At 32.4% G+C, this 16,101-nt stretch overlaps 1 protein-coding gene across 9 annotated transcripts in view; it reads right to left on the bottom strand.

Moving 5' to 3' along the window:
- DCTN1-p150 (dynactin subunit 1) overlaps positions 1-15,321 on the bottom strand; it is a 40,767-nt gene extending 25,446 nt beyond the window's left edge. For 5 of the 9 annotated variants that reach the window (XM_089712753.1, XM_089712754.1, XM_089712759.1 and 2 more), the window contains exons 1-9: positions 15,113-15,321; positions 14,841-15,039; positions 14,264-14,400; positions 8,522-8,554; positions 5,913-5,969; positions 2,691-2,802; positions 2,100-2,216; positions 1,519-1,716; positions 228-438 (exon numbers count right to left, since the gene is read on the bottom strand). In XM_089712753.1, the coding sequence (XP_089568879.1) occupies positions 228-438; positions 1,519-1,716; positions 2,100-2,216; positions 2,691-2,802; positions 5,913-5,969; positions 8,522-8,554; positions 14,264-14,400; positions 14,841-15,017 (1,042 nt within the window). In that variant the 5' untranslated portion in view covers positions 15,018-15,039; positions 15,113-15,321. Of the gene's footprint in view, positions 1-227; positions 439-1,518; positions 1,717-2,099; positions 2,217-2,690; positions 2,803-5,912; positions 5,970-7,108; positions 7,198-8,521; positions 8,555-14,263; positions 14,401-14,840; positions 15,040-15,112 lie in introns of those variants that run through there. The other 4 variants (XM_089712756.1, XM_089712755.1, XM_089712757.1 and 1 more) reach the window with 4 other exon arrangements.
- Positions 15,322-16,101: the final 780 nt, after the last annotated feature.

Here is a 16,101-nt window from a genome sequence, read left to right as displayed (position 1 = left end):
AGTGGCAAGGGTATTACGACAATTGACAGATATAAGAATCAGTCAATACCTGGGACTGACTGACTGATAGGACCTATTCGACCTATCCAAGGCTCTAGGATACGACCTACCCACCCAAGCACACAACCTATCCACCTGATATCTATCCTACCTAAACACCCGACCTATCCTCCCTATCAAACTATCCAAGCTAGCAGACCTATCCTCCCCAAAGCCCCAACACTCACGTATATTGCCACCAGCCTCCATCTCGGCCCTCATCAGCTGCAGATCCAGGGTCGCTTCTTCCAGCTTCTCCCTGCACTGTTCGAGCTCCATTTGTAGTGCTTCAGCCCTTTCTTCGGCCATTTCTTTGTCAAGGGCCGCCATTTCGGCTGCTTCTTGTAGTTCGGCGGTTTCATCGTTGTGCTGTTCTAGCGCTTCTTGTAGTTCACGGATCTGGTAAAAGAAAGAAATAAATAAACTAAATCTTTACTTTGCTTTAAACATGGTATTAACCCATTGAGCCCCGAACGGCCCGATCGGTCCACGACACAATAGATTTTCTATTGTGTCTGTGATTCCGGGGCCTGAGTTATAAAAATATGGCACTAGAAAATATATTTGTATCCAATTATTTAATATTTATTTACCATAATGTACGGATAACCAGCAGTTCATTTGTCAAGCCAAACACACGTGTCAGGAGTGAAACTTCTTTGGCAAGATTCAAAGATACTAAAATCGTCGATTTACTCCATGACGTGACTCCATAACGTAATGGTTAACCCATAAAATAAGGTACAATAGGGAATATGCATAAAATTTGAAATGGCCTAAAATATTTTTTTCTCGAATACTTATTATCGTAATATTATAATGAAAAGGATTTTTTTTATTTACTTATTATTTGAACCCCTAAAATAATATTCAAAAAGTGCAAAATAAGGGAGCGAAATTCAATCTTCCAAAACGCGCCTCCACTGGTCGAACGAAATGTGACGTCATCTGACACGACATTGTATTCATCACTCCACAGTAAACACTAAGGTACTGGACTGTCATGTGACGTCACACAAAGCGCTCGCATCATGGCAGCGTTTGAACTGCTTAAATTTTTTAAAAGTTTTAAATTTCATTTATAAAAATATCTAGAGTATTTTGAAGCCCATTCATATTTTTTTCTACGTTATAGAATAGTAAACTGTTAATTTAAGACAAAAAAGAAAAACATGAATATTCCCCATTGCCCAAAATACTTCTTGCTTACTTGCAGAGGGCTACTCTGCAAGTTCCTCTGCAGCAGCGCAATTCATTAGCTTGTTCCAGCTGTAAACTTCCTCTCTCCAGGTGAACCTTCCCTAATTTTTGGGTAAAAAATAAGGTAAATTTGCCAAAAATACCTCTTGCTTCGCCCTCTGCAAGTCCCTCTGCAGCTGCGCTTGAGATTCCATGATTTTCGTCTTGAACTCATTGGCTTGCTCCAACTGTAACCTTCCTAATTTTTGGGTAAAAATAAGGTAAATTTGCCAAAAATACCTCTTGCTTCGCCCTCTGCAAGTCCCTCTGCAGCTGCGCCTGCGACTCCATGATTTTCGTCTTGAACTCATTGGCTTGTTCCAACTGTAACCTGACTCGCTCTAATTCGCGCAGCTTCTCGCGATCTTCCGAACGACGGACCTTCAGCGTTTCCAGTTTCTCCTTGAGATCTTCCACTTCGGATTTGAGGTTGGTTATCTGTAATAGGGAAACAAAGTGATGATTTTCAAGTAGAATGAATTCGCTTCAAAAGTTTTTCAAACTTTACTTTTATAAAATTTTTAAATTCATAACAAAAATTGAATGAAATAAAGGTCTATTAAGTGACCACAAAAATTTAACAAAATTAAGTCCTATCCTCCACGTAATACGCATGCTCTAGTCAATAGATTATTGCAAGACATAATATATTATGTACATATATTGCATAGAAACAATCAAAAATATATCCGCGAAGCAACGTCGAGTGGCTCGATGTGCGCTGCGATAAACATTCGTCTTGCGGAGCGGCAACGTCGCGACAGCCGTTCCACATGCGTAGAAAGTGCGGAGTTTATTTTATAAATAATACAACACCATACCTCCTGCTGCGCCTGCAAATTGGCCAGTTTCTCTTCAGCCGCCGTGGTGTTCGTCTGCGGCGACGTGATGCTCTGTCCCGGCGTGAACTGCGGCGTAAGTGTTTCCACGAACCCGGTCTGTGGATATAGCGGCGAATTTAGTGAGAAATATAATGAAAAATTACTTTAACAAGGAAATAAATAGAGAATCTATATACATTTATATATAACTAGCTACGCTTCACGGTTTTACCCGCGTTGCTCCGCTCCTATTGGTCTTAGCGTAATGATATATAGCCTATAGCCTTCTTCGATAAATGGGCTATCTAACACCGAAGGAATTTTTCAAATCTAACCAGTAGTTCCTGAGATTAGCGCGTTCAAACAAACTCTTCAGCTTTATAATATTAGTATAGATAGAAAAAAATGTGAGCTACAGGACACCTGGCAGATGTGAAACATTGACATTATTTTCTACGATCAATTTAGTGAAAACACTACTACATATAGACTTTGTTTATATACCATCATAAAGCATGAAGAAGCGTCGCCACGCCAGAAATTAGTTTTACGTGAACTTATAAATGTTTCACATCAAAATAATGTGCTTACCTCAACGAACGAAGCCCTCTTGCTGGTCAGATCCGGTGACGTCGCCCGCTCAGTGGTCGGCGAGACGAACGACGTCAACGATTGCCGACTGCTCGCCAGCGATGTCCTGGAACTGGTAGCCATATTGTAAGGAACGGCACGAGGTTGGATTAATACATGCACTACGGTAACTGAGCGTGGATGGTTATTAGATGCACATTTACCTTTAAATTGATACTAATATAGTAAAGACAGAATATATATATTTTCGTGTACCTACTAAGAGAATAAAAAAAAGCCAAAGACATAGGTCTTTACCGTATAACCTTTTTTTTCGCTGTGTCAACGAATATACAAAAGAGGAAGTCTATTATACTAACATACTATTTTAATTTTGATAGATAAAGACAAAACATCTTGAACAATTTTCAAAAATCTCTCACTAGAGTTCATGTTATTCTTGTTTATTTTTTATCCCATGTCCGAAACGTTAATGAAGTTAACTCTGATTCAATACTTTTGTTAAATCAAATTCAATATTTTAATGTTACACTTAAATCGATTCTAATAAATCATTAAACACGGGAAATGTGCATCTAATAACACCATCAGTTATAATTTACTATGAGAAACTGTTTCAAATATAATATTGATTAAATAAATTATTAAATTTATTTTCTACTGAAAAATAATGATAAATAGGTTCGTCACAGTAGGCTGGTAGTATTCCTTAAGTTTTTCAATATAATTGAAACAGTGCCTTAGCATATCTTAAAGCTATTTACACATAGTGTTTATACAATGGTGCTCTTTTAAATAAATGTGCTTAGCATTTCCGAATAAACTAAACAAACTGCTTGGAAGATAACAAGCGAGAGAACAATGCAGACAAATTATTTGAATTATCGAAAAAATCTCAAGAGCGAATACCTAAAGATAACATTTTGAAAGATACATCGTTTTTATTTTGTTTCAAAAAATATTATGTATGCCAAATCGGTTCTTTAAAAATAAACTATTTTAATATACATATTTCAATATTACGAACATTGCAGTATTTCCAACTCGAATTCCAAAAACGATGTACGCTTATTGTTCATAGTACAAGCATATAGAAATTATAAAATAATACAAACACATAGTAAAACGATCACCAAGACAATACATTTCTAGGAAGCACCAATACTTGCAATTTTAACCTTATTCCTTTATCACTTAGATTGATTTTTAAATGCACTCATAGAGATCAAGGTCTTTTACAGCCGACATTAAAACTGCCTTTTGTAAGGAACCATTTCTTATACATCGGAAATTTAGCATGTAATTTAAAGGTATTACCACAAAACAATTTAAACACAGTCTAAACCAGGGATCTATGACTTTAATTGTTGTTTTAATGTGAAGTACGACAAAACCAGATTAAAGAGAACCCGCGTTAAAGATAAACCCTGTCTATAGTTTTTTGTGGTAAGACAGTAAATGTCTTTACCACGTGACAATTGCGACTATACTACTATTATATAATGTAGATTCTTAAAAAAAACTTTTCCTCGATCACGAATCATATAATTCACACTTCAGTTGAGTTAAACTTTTTTTGTTGCCTTTTTCAATTGAGATTTGGGCGACAATCAAGTCGAACTAATTTGAACAAAAAATCTAATAAAAAATGCTGCCTTTTGGGCATACATATTATTAGAACTAACATTTTTTTTTTAATTTAAATTAAAAGTTTATTCTCAATCTATATCAATGTATAAAAAGTTAGTAAAAACTTAATGCCCGTAACATATAGAAACATTTTGCAAAATGAGTAACCCTAGAAAAATAAAATTTAAAAATTTATTTTAAAATATTCAAAGAGCATGTTGCCTTGAAAATACTATAAGTACATTTAAAACACAATACAAAAAAGAAACAATGCGTAAACAAAAGATTCTTAAGTATATAGCTGGTTATTTACAAGAATATGAGTGCAGAATAAAATAAAATAAACATAAACGAAAACATTTTATATTGTCTCTGGCTCCACATTATGGTATATCACGTTCATTTGTGTCTCTGGTTATCTTAAAATTATTTACTTCAACTATTAAAGAAATGTTTGCGAAAATATATTTCTTTTTTTAATTTAGTAATACTACACACGCCTTGTAAATCAATAAAATAACAAATATAAATAATCTATTCTACAATTTATTTTAAGAAATTCTAATATTAAGAACACTATAGCAGTATCAAAGAAATAAATCAACATATCAAACGCAAAAATAATGTACCTGCAATTTCAATATTTTACAAACAAAATAAAACAATATTTTGAATCTAATCAAAACAAATCACGTGCTTATGAAAATAATAACAACGCAAAAAAGGCGGATACTCACGTACGTGCCACAGGGGCAAAGTCGGAGCAATTTCCGTTATAGCCGAATTATGACCTCCTATTTCCAGATAGATTATGCCGAAAATTGAACTGAACTAAACGTAAACTGACTGGGAATAAGAGGTCATAATGCCTGTTCACTAAATTTTCCCTGCTTGCCTATACACATCACAATTAAGGAGCCAATTACGGGTGCAATTCCAATATTGCCCCTGTTGCAGGCATGTGTGTAGCACGCATAAGAAAAAAATAGAACAAATAAAGAATCACAAAGCGTAGCTTATTCAGAAGATATTATTAATGAAACCGTCAAGGTGCATTGTTTTTTTTTCTGAATAAACTTTTTTTTTTTAATATAAATTTAGAGTGCGTTTTATATACACGTGATATAGCTATTCACATAGTATTCTATAAATAATCAGATGCACAAAATAGTTTAGTCTCTATCCCAACTCTTACACAAACGACATACAAATTGGTGTAGGTTATGGACAAGGTTGTCAAATAATTTTGATAGCCTAGCTAGAACATCTGTATTTTATTAAACTTGATTAATTTTTAATATCCATTAAAAAATTGTTATCCCCGTTTTGAATGTTATGAATTATGAGTATTTTTATAATTAAATTAAATGTTTCATTTAACCTACTTCATAGTTCAGGAACACAACATTATAAGTTTATTAAATTTTATAAAAATATCTTCAATCTCTTTAAGATATGAAGTAGAGATTTATCATTTCAAAATCCAACCTATTCTTCTTTTTTATATCTTTGGAAATCTGAGATAACATATTGTATCTGTGCATCTGACTACTTACATCTATACACGCATAAAGTGTCAATATAATCTATTACCTGGACATAGACAAGGTTCCCGTTTTCGACTGCGCCGGCGACGCTTTTCGACGCACCCTTAGCGACCGATTAATATAATGTTAGAGGACATTGCTATCCGACTTTAAATTTGTGGAAATTTCTCTTTATGTTAATACATATAAAAAATAGCTTTTCATGAGCCTATCCAAGGACCAAGACGTAAATAATTCAAAAAAAAAACGTGTGTGCCGAGCACACGTGTCAGAAGTGAAACTTCTTTGTCTACCAAGATACCAAAATCGTCTCCATGACGTGACGACATTTCCATACGCGAACATGAAAATTTACTATCAACGCGCCTAAAGAAGTTTCACTTCAAAAAATATAGAAGACTTAATTTGTTTTAAACATTTATGAAAATATTTTTCTTATATACAGCAATACATAGTTGGATATGCTCATTGCTCATGATGTAAGGCAAATGAGCAGACATTCAATATACCACATTTATGAAAAAATAGAATGACGTTTTCAATTCTAGTAATCACTAAAGTATGCAAATACTAGAACAATTTTTGTCTCTTCAGACTTGTAATGTCGAAATAAACATATGTAGGTACACGTTTCCAAAACAAAATATGAAGGCATTTCACGTATCGCGAGAATAAATTATTAAAAACAAATCGAATATGGAGTTTCTTGCCGGTTCTTCTCCATAGATACTTTCCGAATCGGTGGTAAATGTTAAAAATATGGAATAACGTATCAAAAGTGCTACTCGAAGAAGTCTAATTGAATAAACAAATGTTTGAGTTTGATCACAATTCTCACATTACAAAAAATTACACCCTTCAATTTAGGGTTTAATTTTTTGTTATGTGAGTATTAACTTAAATTAATACTGTCAAAGTTAACAGGAAATATATCCTATCCACTTTACTTTATTTAGGTATAAGAAACTAGCTTTCCGCCCGCGGCTTTGCCCGCGTTTTCAAAGAAAAACCCGTTCCCGTAGGATTTCCGGGATAAAACTTATCCTATGTCCTTTCTCGGGTGTCAAAATATCTCTATACCAAATTTCATGCAAATTGGTTCAGTAGTTAAGGCCTGATTGAGTAACAGACAGACAGACAGAGTTACTTTCGCATTTATAATATTAGTATGGATAATATACTTATCACCAAGTGTTATAATTAAGTTCCACTAGTTTACTTTTTTTAGCTCATTTGCCTTACCTTACTGTATCCAAAAAATATCATCAATTTAACAAAAAACCCACTCAAAACTTTAAAGTCGGATAAATTATTAGACACACTATAGCATTGAAATCGGGGTGTGCAAAACTAGTCATTGTGTAATATCCAATAATTATACTTTGGTATTCGTTACACTTGCGTGTTGAAATTCTTTATAAATTATGTTCTGGCAACAAATTATTTGACGCCTCTGACGTTCAATTAATTAAAACCTATATATTCACATTTCTTTTGGCCTTTACTGAACCTTTTTTTATCATATTCGTTCGTAGGAAAATAATAAAAACATAAAAAATAAGCTCAAATTTTACATCTGTATAAACTTCGTGCATTTGATATTTTACAGGGAGACAGGAATAACTATAAATCACTAGCTGTGCCCCACGGTTTTACCCGCATTGCTCCGCTCCTGTTGGTCTAAGCATGATGATATATCATCATGTAGGTTATATTATATTCTTCGATATTATGGGCTATCTAACACCGAAATAATTTTTCTAATCGAACCAGTAGTTTCTGAGATAAGGGCGTTCAAACAAACAAACTCTTCAGCTTTTTAATATTAGTATAGATAGATAATAATATATGCAACACGAAGCAAAACGAACACCATTTCTAATCGATATTATGTAGTCGACATATAAATCTTAAATATATAATTTACACAGAGCAAAGCACATCGCATCGTCATTTAATATTTATTTTATTAAAAAGATGACAGCCCTTGTTTCACCTGAGGGTTGCCACTTTTAGAGTATAAATATAATTTTTTATCTCTATTTGTATTTCTAGTATAAAATATAATTTATTTTAAACACAACATAAAATCAGTTGAATTGATAACCTATGATTTAATATTTTAAGTGTACTAAATAATTTGATTAGCCTACCTACTGTTTTTAATAGCATTTAATCACATTCTTAGTATGTAGTAACACAAATCTAGCATCATATCACCATAGAATAGAGAAGAAATAGACATGACAAAGTTTTCATACTGGACTAAACTTTACTATGAATTACCAAATGTTAATTATACTCATTAATATTCTGGGATTATATTTTTCATTTAACGTTCTAACATTCTACCAAACTGGTTATGGTAACTAAAAAACCTTAAACCTTAATACGAAATTTCTCTACTTAAAAAAAAACTTCTCTATTCCATAGTTTACAAGCGTAAGGGTGCTTTTCCACTACAGATGTTCGTGGATGCATAGCGAGCGATGTGTTTGTAAAGAACTAATCACAACGCTTCAAACGCTAAATGAAGCGATACTATTGGTTGTTTTCAAACACACACCTCGCTGCGCATCCTCGTATATCTTTGGTGGAAATGCACCCTAAGTGCGAGCGAAGCTTGTACATGTGCACTAGTGTTATAGTACTTACGTAGTCGGTCTAGACCTCTGCGCGACTGTTATACTAGCAAACAAACACACACGTTAGATCTACAGTTAATGGGGAGGGGAATTAAAAATTATATGGTAATTTTATTAGTATTAAAAATGGCAAAAATGGTATGCAAATTCGGGCAGCAACCTTTTTTTATTGTTATATGCGAACATAATGAGTAAAATAGATAAATATTTTATATTAATTATAATAAACTAGACTTATTTTATACTTAAGTTATTATAAAATCAAAAACAATTTTCAATTAATATAATCAGCTTATTCCTAACTTAACTAAAAGTTTAAACATATACAATTTTTAATTCCCATCGCAAAATCTAATAATGATCGCTAAAAATTAAAACTATAGATAAAACACGATTAAAAAAAGACACATTATAGCCTTATATTCGTGGTAAACATTTGTTGAGAAACAGTTTTTTTTTATTATTATAATTTGTCTATTAAGTGCCCGTTATTATAATATGAAATTTTTACTGTATTCAAAACTGATTGTACACTGTGTTATGAAACAAATAAACGATTTTTATTTTATTTTATTTATTATTTTTATTATAGTTGACCAACAAAGTTCCTAGTAACATTGAAACAGTTGCTGGGAACTTTTTAATGTTATCGCTGGTCGGACGAGAACATTTCAATATGCGTCGCCTATTCTGCCACTGTCAGTTTTGCAACTTCTCAAGGTAGTGATTCAACTTAAAAAAACTCTTAAGCTTTTAGGCGTTTTTACATGTGATTAGTATAATTTATCTTATCAACAGCTGTAAGGTACCTAATATGAATAAAAAAAAAATTAACAACTGTAATCCCCTCTTGGATAGATTCACAACAGTCGTGTATTTTCTTGCTATTATTTATTTAAATAAATGCATGAACTTAAAAATTACACACAATACTAATAGGACAACAGCAAGCGAAAGAGATTCGAACGTGCAGCTACGTTCGTAAACCCGGCTCTTTGCTGTTCATAGTCTCCTGGTACACAAGATACGATTATGAGTATCGCATAACTTTACCGGTAGCGTATATAAAGCTATCCCTTTCACTTCCAGCAGGAATGAAAGGTATAGCTTGATATTCGCTATCCCTTTCACTCCCAGCAGGAGTGAAAGGTACAGCTTGATGTACACTATCCCTTTCATTCCTGCTGCGCTCTTGCTACGCACCTTACACTGAGTCATCGTGGGACTTTATTCGCAAATGACATTTCATTAACATCCATGTCTGTTTTTAACACGGTTTTATTAGCTTCACCTGTATGTCTGTATGTAAAGGACCCCTTTAGACTCGATTTTGGCTCACTTTAAATGGACAGATTTAATTAAAACGTTGATCTTATGCAGGTTTGGTGTATACATACAATAATTTCATGAAGTTTTAATTGAAGTGAAACTTCTTTATTGGGGTTGGAAAAAAATTTAGTGTAACATTTTTTCGTTACGCGTGACATTTTTCCGTTACGTATCTTTTTCTTATTTTTTTTATCCACGCGTCATTGGACGTATAAAAAGTAAAGTAAAGTTGCATATAGTAAATTATTTTTTGAAAAATATGGTCATAAAGAAGTTTCAGTTCATATGTGTGTGCACTAGTACACGCACACATATTTTTAACTGTATTGATTATTAATTTTCTTTACTTAAAATGTTTACCATGAATATCCAGCTTAAAATTTAATACATATTAGATCTAGCGTTAGCCTTGTCTTTTAAAATATACTTGCTTCGTATACCGTATATGTATAGTATATCTTTTGTTGCCACTTTCCAAATACTGACTCTTGGATGACGCACTTACAAATAACAGTATTACTAGTTATAAAAATTATAGTATTATAGACTAGTGTTGGCTGTAAGCAGAATTGAATAAAGTCATACAAGACTTTTCAACATTTTATTCTATATTTAAAAAAAAATGCTACTCATTTTTAGTTAATCAAATGAACAAATATTATTTCTTTTTTTGCTTGAAATTATGTCAAAGTTCAATGATACTTGTAGAAACGAAATTTTTAATAGTTTTAAAAACTGGTTGTAGATAAATTCTCTGTAATATAAAATAATGTTTCAAAATAATATATTGATCTTAGATTACAAAATAAAAGACAGATGGAGCGTTGCCGAACTAAACCGAATAATTTATCGTCATTTCCATAAAGCTATGTGTGCTGTCATTTCGCCGTTGCACTGTACGTACACGGTGCTTCTGTGTGGGTGTTATGTTACCAGATATTGAAAATTTCCCAAAATTTTCCCCGACTACGGAAGAAAGAGGGTTATGTTTTTCGAGTGTAGGTATGTATGTATAATATTTCTTTGACACGCCCTGCAGTATAAACTGTTGGATCGATTTTGAGTTGTGACTTATGAGGTGTCATTGCAATCATCTGAATTATGAAGGTAGCTGTGGTGGTAGTGACGTAGGCTACATAAATTATTAGCAGTCATGTTTTAATTTTTATTTTAATATAAATTCGGGTTTTTGATATTATTTTATAATATTGTAAAAATTATTTTATCACCTACTACTAAAGTTATACATATGGACAAAATAATTTTATTCAATTTTTATTAATAGACTAGAGTAGATAATTTTTGAAACAAAAAAAAATCGCAGTCGGATGAAACCCATTAGAAAAGGAGGGGAATATGATAAAAATGTAAGGAAAAATAAATTACGGTCAATCCGAGTTCGGGAAGCGGGAGGGGGGAGCTTTTAAGAGAAAAAAATGGTTTCTCTCGATTTCCGACAAAACTACAAGTCCTATAGAAAAAAGTTCAATGGCAAAGTTGTAGGTAATTAAAAGTTCTACAACTTTTGTATTCACAATTTTTTCACATAACCTAAAAATTTAGGTGAAAAATTCAAAAAACCAAGTTTTTGGTCTTTTATTTCTATCTACTTCAAAATTAATTTTTTTTCTACGAAATTTGGTGGAAACTTACTTTATTATGTCCCAAATACACTGTAATTTATTTGATTGAAAATATTTATTTTTTCGCCTTATTTTGAATTAATACCAAAAAAACAACCTAATTTTCAATCGAAAAGTCACCCGTCAAATATCAGCTTTTTTCAAAAACTTGGGGTGCCTTTTATTTATTGAAATCTCTACTTTCATATGGTGTAAAAAAAAATAAACACCACCATAGTAAATGTTCTCAGGAAATGCATACAAACAGTCTGAAAATTAGCTTTTACTAAATCAGGCACACTTCTCGAACTACCTGAAATGTTTTTATCGACATCATTTTGCTTTTGAATATGCTGTAAAATATTAAACTTAGAACAGATAATTATTTTTCTTTTGAAATATTACCGAAAAGCCGATACAAGAGAAGATTTTCTTTTTTCAAGAGTTCAAGAAGTGTGCCTGATTTAGTAAAAGCTCATTATCACACTGTTTGTATGCATTTCCTGAGAACATTTACTATGGTGGTGTTTATTTTTTTTACACCATATGAAAGTAGAGATTTCAATGAATAAAAGGCACCCCCAGTTTTTGTAAAAAGCTGATATTTTGACGGGTGACTTTTCGATTGAAAATTAGGTTGTTTTTTTGGTATTAATTCAAAATAAGGCGAAAAAATAAATATTTTCAATCAAATAAATTACAGTGTATTTGGGACATAACATAGTAAGTTTCCACCAAATTTCGTAGAAAAAAAATAAATTTTGAAGTAGATAGAAATAAAAGACCAAAAACTTGGGTTTTTGAATTTTTCACCTAAATTTTTAGGTTATGTGAAAAAATTATGAATACAAAAGTTGTAGAACTTTTAATTACCTACAACTTTGCCATTGAACTTTTTTCTATAGGACTTGTAGTTTTGTCGGAAATCGAGAGAAACCATTTTTTTCTCTTAAAAGCTCCCTCCTCCCGCTTCCCGAACTCGGATTGACCGTAATTTATTTTTCCTTACATTTTTATCATATTCCCCTCCTTTTCTAATGGGTTTCATCCGACTGCGATTTTTTTTATCTTTTCATTATTTTCAAAGGCTTCTACCCCAGTCTATAAATAAATTACATTAAATTTATTAAATAAATTACATTAAATTTATTAAATAAATTACATTAAAAAAAGTTTTTATTTTTCAAAACATGAATGCGAATAGCGGCAGTTTTTAGTCGAGAATGCGGGACATTTTATTTTCATCATATCCATCATGTGTTCACATGAATTAAATCGCAAGCGAAAACGACGCTTTTTATAAAAGTAACAAAAAAATGTATAATGCTTTTTAAAATAATCTAATAATGACCATGAACTTTTATTGCACTATACAAATAATCACATTCACGATCGAAAAATCCAACAGCACTACCCCGAATATCTTTTAACCATTTTACCCCTAAAAATGGCAAATTCATTTTCAAAATACTGGCAGCATACGTTGAAGTTTTGAATTCCTTCGTATTTGTAAAATTATTATTTGTATACAAAATTAAATAAGCCAAATAATCTACAGAAAATCTGTAAAACGATGCTTTATCTTTTTGTTTGTTTTCGGGAACAAGTTTTACAGCGTTTTAATATCACAAGACAGCATTTTTTTACTAAAATATCAAACCCCTTTTGACGTATTGCATGACACTAGAATCGCTATAGCACTAGCGGAGGAACGTATTCGTTTTTGATTTCGTATTTTCTTTGACAAGGGCGATGAATGATTGACATGCTCCATCTGTATTTTATTTTGTAATCTAAGATATTGATGATATATTTGTGAATTCATCTAAATTGAATTTATAACTGCTTACAGCCTTATTAAAAAGTACTAAAAAAAATCTAAATTGTAATCTTTTATAATTTTGTATAATTTACACCAATCACAAGACACATTATACTAATAGAAATAAATGGAATGGAATCTTGTTATATCAAAAGCATACCTATGATTATAATTACTAAAATAGTTTGGAAAATCCAAAAGTGCATGCCTCATAATTTTTTTTTAATATTATTATTTTTGTTTATTTAATAACAATTAAACCACATCGAATCAGACCCTGAAAAATGAAAGGGTTCTATTCCTGAGCATACTCAAGCGTAAGAGAAAAAAAAAGACTCGATAAGTAAAGTATTTCGGTCGCTATCGTGTTAACAAGAAAATCCTCCGCACATACAGACACACGGACGTCCAATACAGAACTTTTTTAAACTGTTTTTTAACAAGTTTAAATAACAAAAATGACATCAAAAATATCATGAATGTTAAAAATAGTGTTTTTTCTTAATATGTGTGTATGTATTATCTTACAAGTGCAATGTATGATACATAAAGACATTTTAAGTTTGAAAAATCAGATGTTTTGCGCGAAGTGACAGTAGTACCCACCTCAACGCTTCGCTTATGAGGCGTGCAATTATGTACATCACAAGATCAACTCATAATATTGAAGTCTAAAATCAAGGGCACTAAAATTTGATTAGTGGTATGGATAAAATAAGTGATCTAAACTAAAGGGAAAGTTTAATATTTAATTGTTTTCAATTTTATTTTACTTAAAAACTCCTCAAAAACGCCCCGGTCCAGTATTTCCTGGGATTAGAGCTTTAAAAGGAATAAACAAACTCTTCATCTTTATATTATTTGTGTAGATTTAGAAATTACAGACTTTTTATTAACTATACTATGTATTCCATTTACTTCCCTTCCATTCCATTTACTTCCCAAACACATAAATACCGCAACTACACAACAAACATACCTGCTCAGCCGTCGGTTAGGTAGCGACGTCTTGATATCCTCGCTGGACGTCGTCATGGACGTCTCCATTGGATTGTCGTCACCGTCGAGCAGTTGGAGCTGCGTTTGCCGCACAAACATACCGTAGTTCTCTTGGCACTGAAATGTGTTTTCATTCATCTTAACGTCAATATGTACAAGGATTCGGTGATTATTGAATAAAAAAACTACTAGATATGCCCCGCAATTTTACTCGCATTGCCCTATTGTGTACCCTTCCCTGTTAAATGGGCTATCTAACAGAGAAACAATTTTTCAAGTATCTTAATATTAAACAAGGTCACATGTTTCATCCTAGGATAAACCCGCAGGCAACAACAAGCATTTCTTTATCTGATTTGTTATACTGGTACATAAGTTACATCACTGTCAAGTATAATCAAAAACTGTTCAATTTTTATTTCGTGAGAGAGAAACACACATCCATCAATTCTTGCAAACTTTCACAATTATGTTAGTAAGATCTAAAAGTGTATGAGGATGAAATTTCGTTTTTAGTTTTTTAAGCACATTAATGATTATGTGATATTATGTCTCACCTGAAAATATGCGTGTCCCCGAACAGTCCCATTATTCTTGCCTTTAGGTTCGTCCAGAATAATTCCTATCCATTTACCGGACGCGAAAGTTGGATGACCCATGTAGGCGACTGTACCTTTAACATTTTTACCGACCACGGCCACCCTCTGCCCCAACTTCAACTGTTTATCAGACATTCTGATGCCAGAATCGATAAACCTACAAAAATTACGACACTATTAATAAAAGAATAAAATTTTCTAAAATATTTCATAAATGACTATAGGATCACCTTATTTAGAAGTTTTGTTGACTTTTTAATATATGAACAATGCTATATTTGAAAAACTAATACATCGCATTTTCTTAATTAACACAAATGTAGAATTATAATTGGGTTTTTGTTTCTTCAATGCCTGTTATTTTTATGTTTTATTTGCAGTTTGCACCAAAAAATAAAACCGAAAATTCTTTGCGAATGACAAAATCAATTGACAACTATGTCAGAATCATCTGTCATGTCCACAGACAAAATATTATAGGTATGGTACTTTGTATGTCATTTTCTCGGAGTTTATAATATCTTGCGTTCTACAAAATTCAAAGGCTATTTGTTTCGTGAATCGTGATGTATATAACTATGAAAAGATAATCATTTGGATGTCCTAGGTCACTACATGATTTTTAATAAGCTTCTTGAATAAATGGCGTCCTCTTTGATTTTCTTTTTTCCCACTCATTTTTTGCTCACTAAAGCGTCTTATTTACGGTCCATCTTGACGTACGTCCCGCCAAGGTCATACACGATGCACGACGCAAAACGACAGTGAATAGCGTTGACGTACGTCAATAATTATTATTATTATCTTGCTGGATGTGCACGACCAACTTTTCATCCAGCAAGCACCCCCACCACCGCGAACGTCGTGCAGATGGACAGTGAATAGCGCGGACGTACAGCAGATTAGTGTTGCCAACAGAAATTAATGTACATACTTGGAAACGTGGCCTATTGATATGATTTTTTTTGTACACAGGAAATCCCAATTATCATTAGTTTTGGATCAACCTTGTACACATGGACAGTTTATATTCAGAAGTTATTATTTTAAAAGAACTCCAAGGCGAATTGTTGAATAACACAGATTTTATGCGAAAGTCCACTGCAGAAAAATGGCAATTTATTTAAAAAAAATATCTTAACGAATTTGTTTGTTTAAAAAAAAATGATTAGCTTTATACTCTCTGTTCCCGCCACTTTAGCATTTACTGAAAGAGTCT

Source organism: Colias philodice, chromosome 29 (assembly GCF_061535455.1).
Source record: "Colias philodice isolate Cphi_HAF_F1 chromosome 29, ilColPhil1 Martin Lab GWU primary, whole genome shotgun sequence".
In the NCBI taxonomy this organism is placed as follows: domain Eukaryota; kingdom Metazoa; phylum Arthropoda; class Insecta; order Lepidoptera; family Pieridae; genus Colias; species Colias philodice.
Note: the sequence above shows the minus strand (reverse complement) of the source record. Positions and strands in the feature narration are given on the sequence as shown.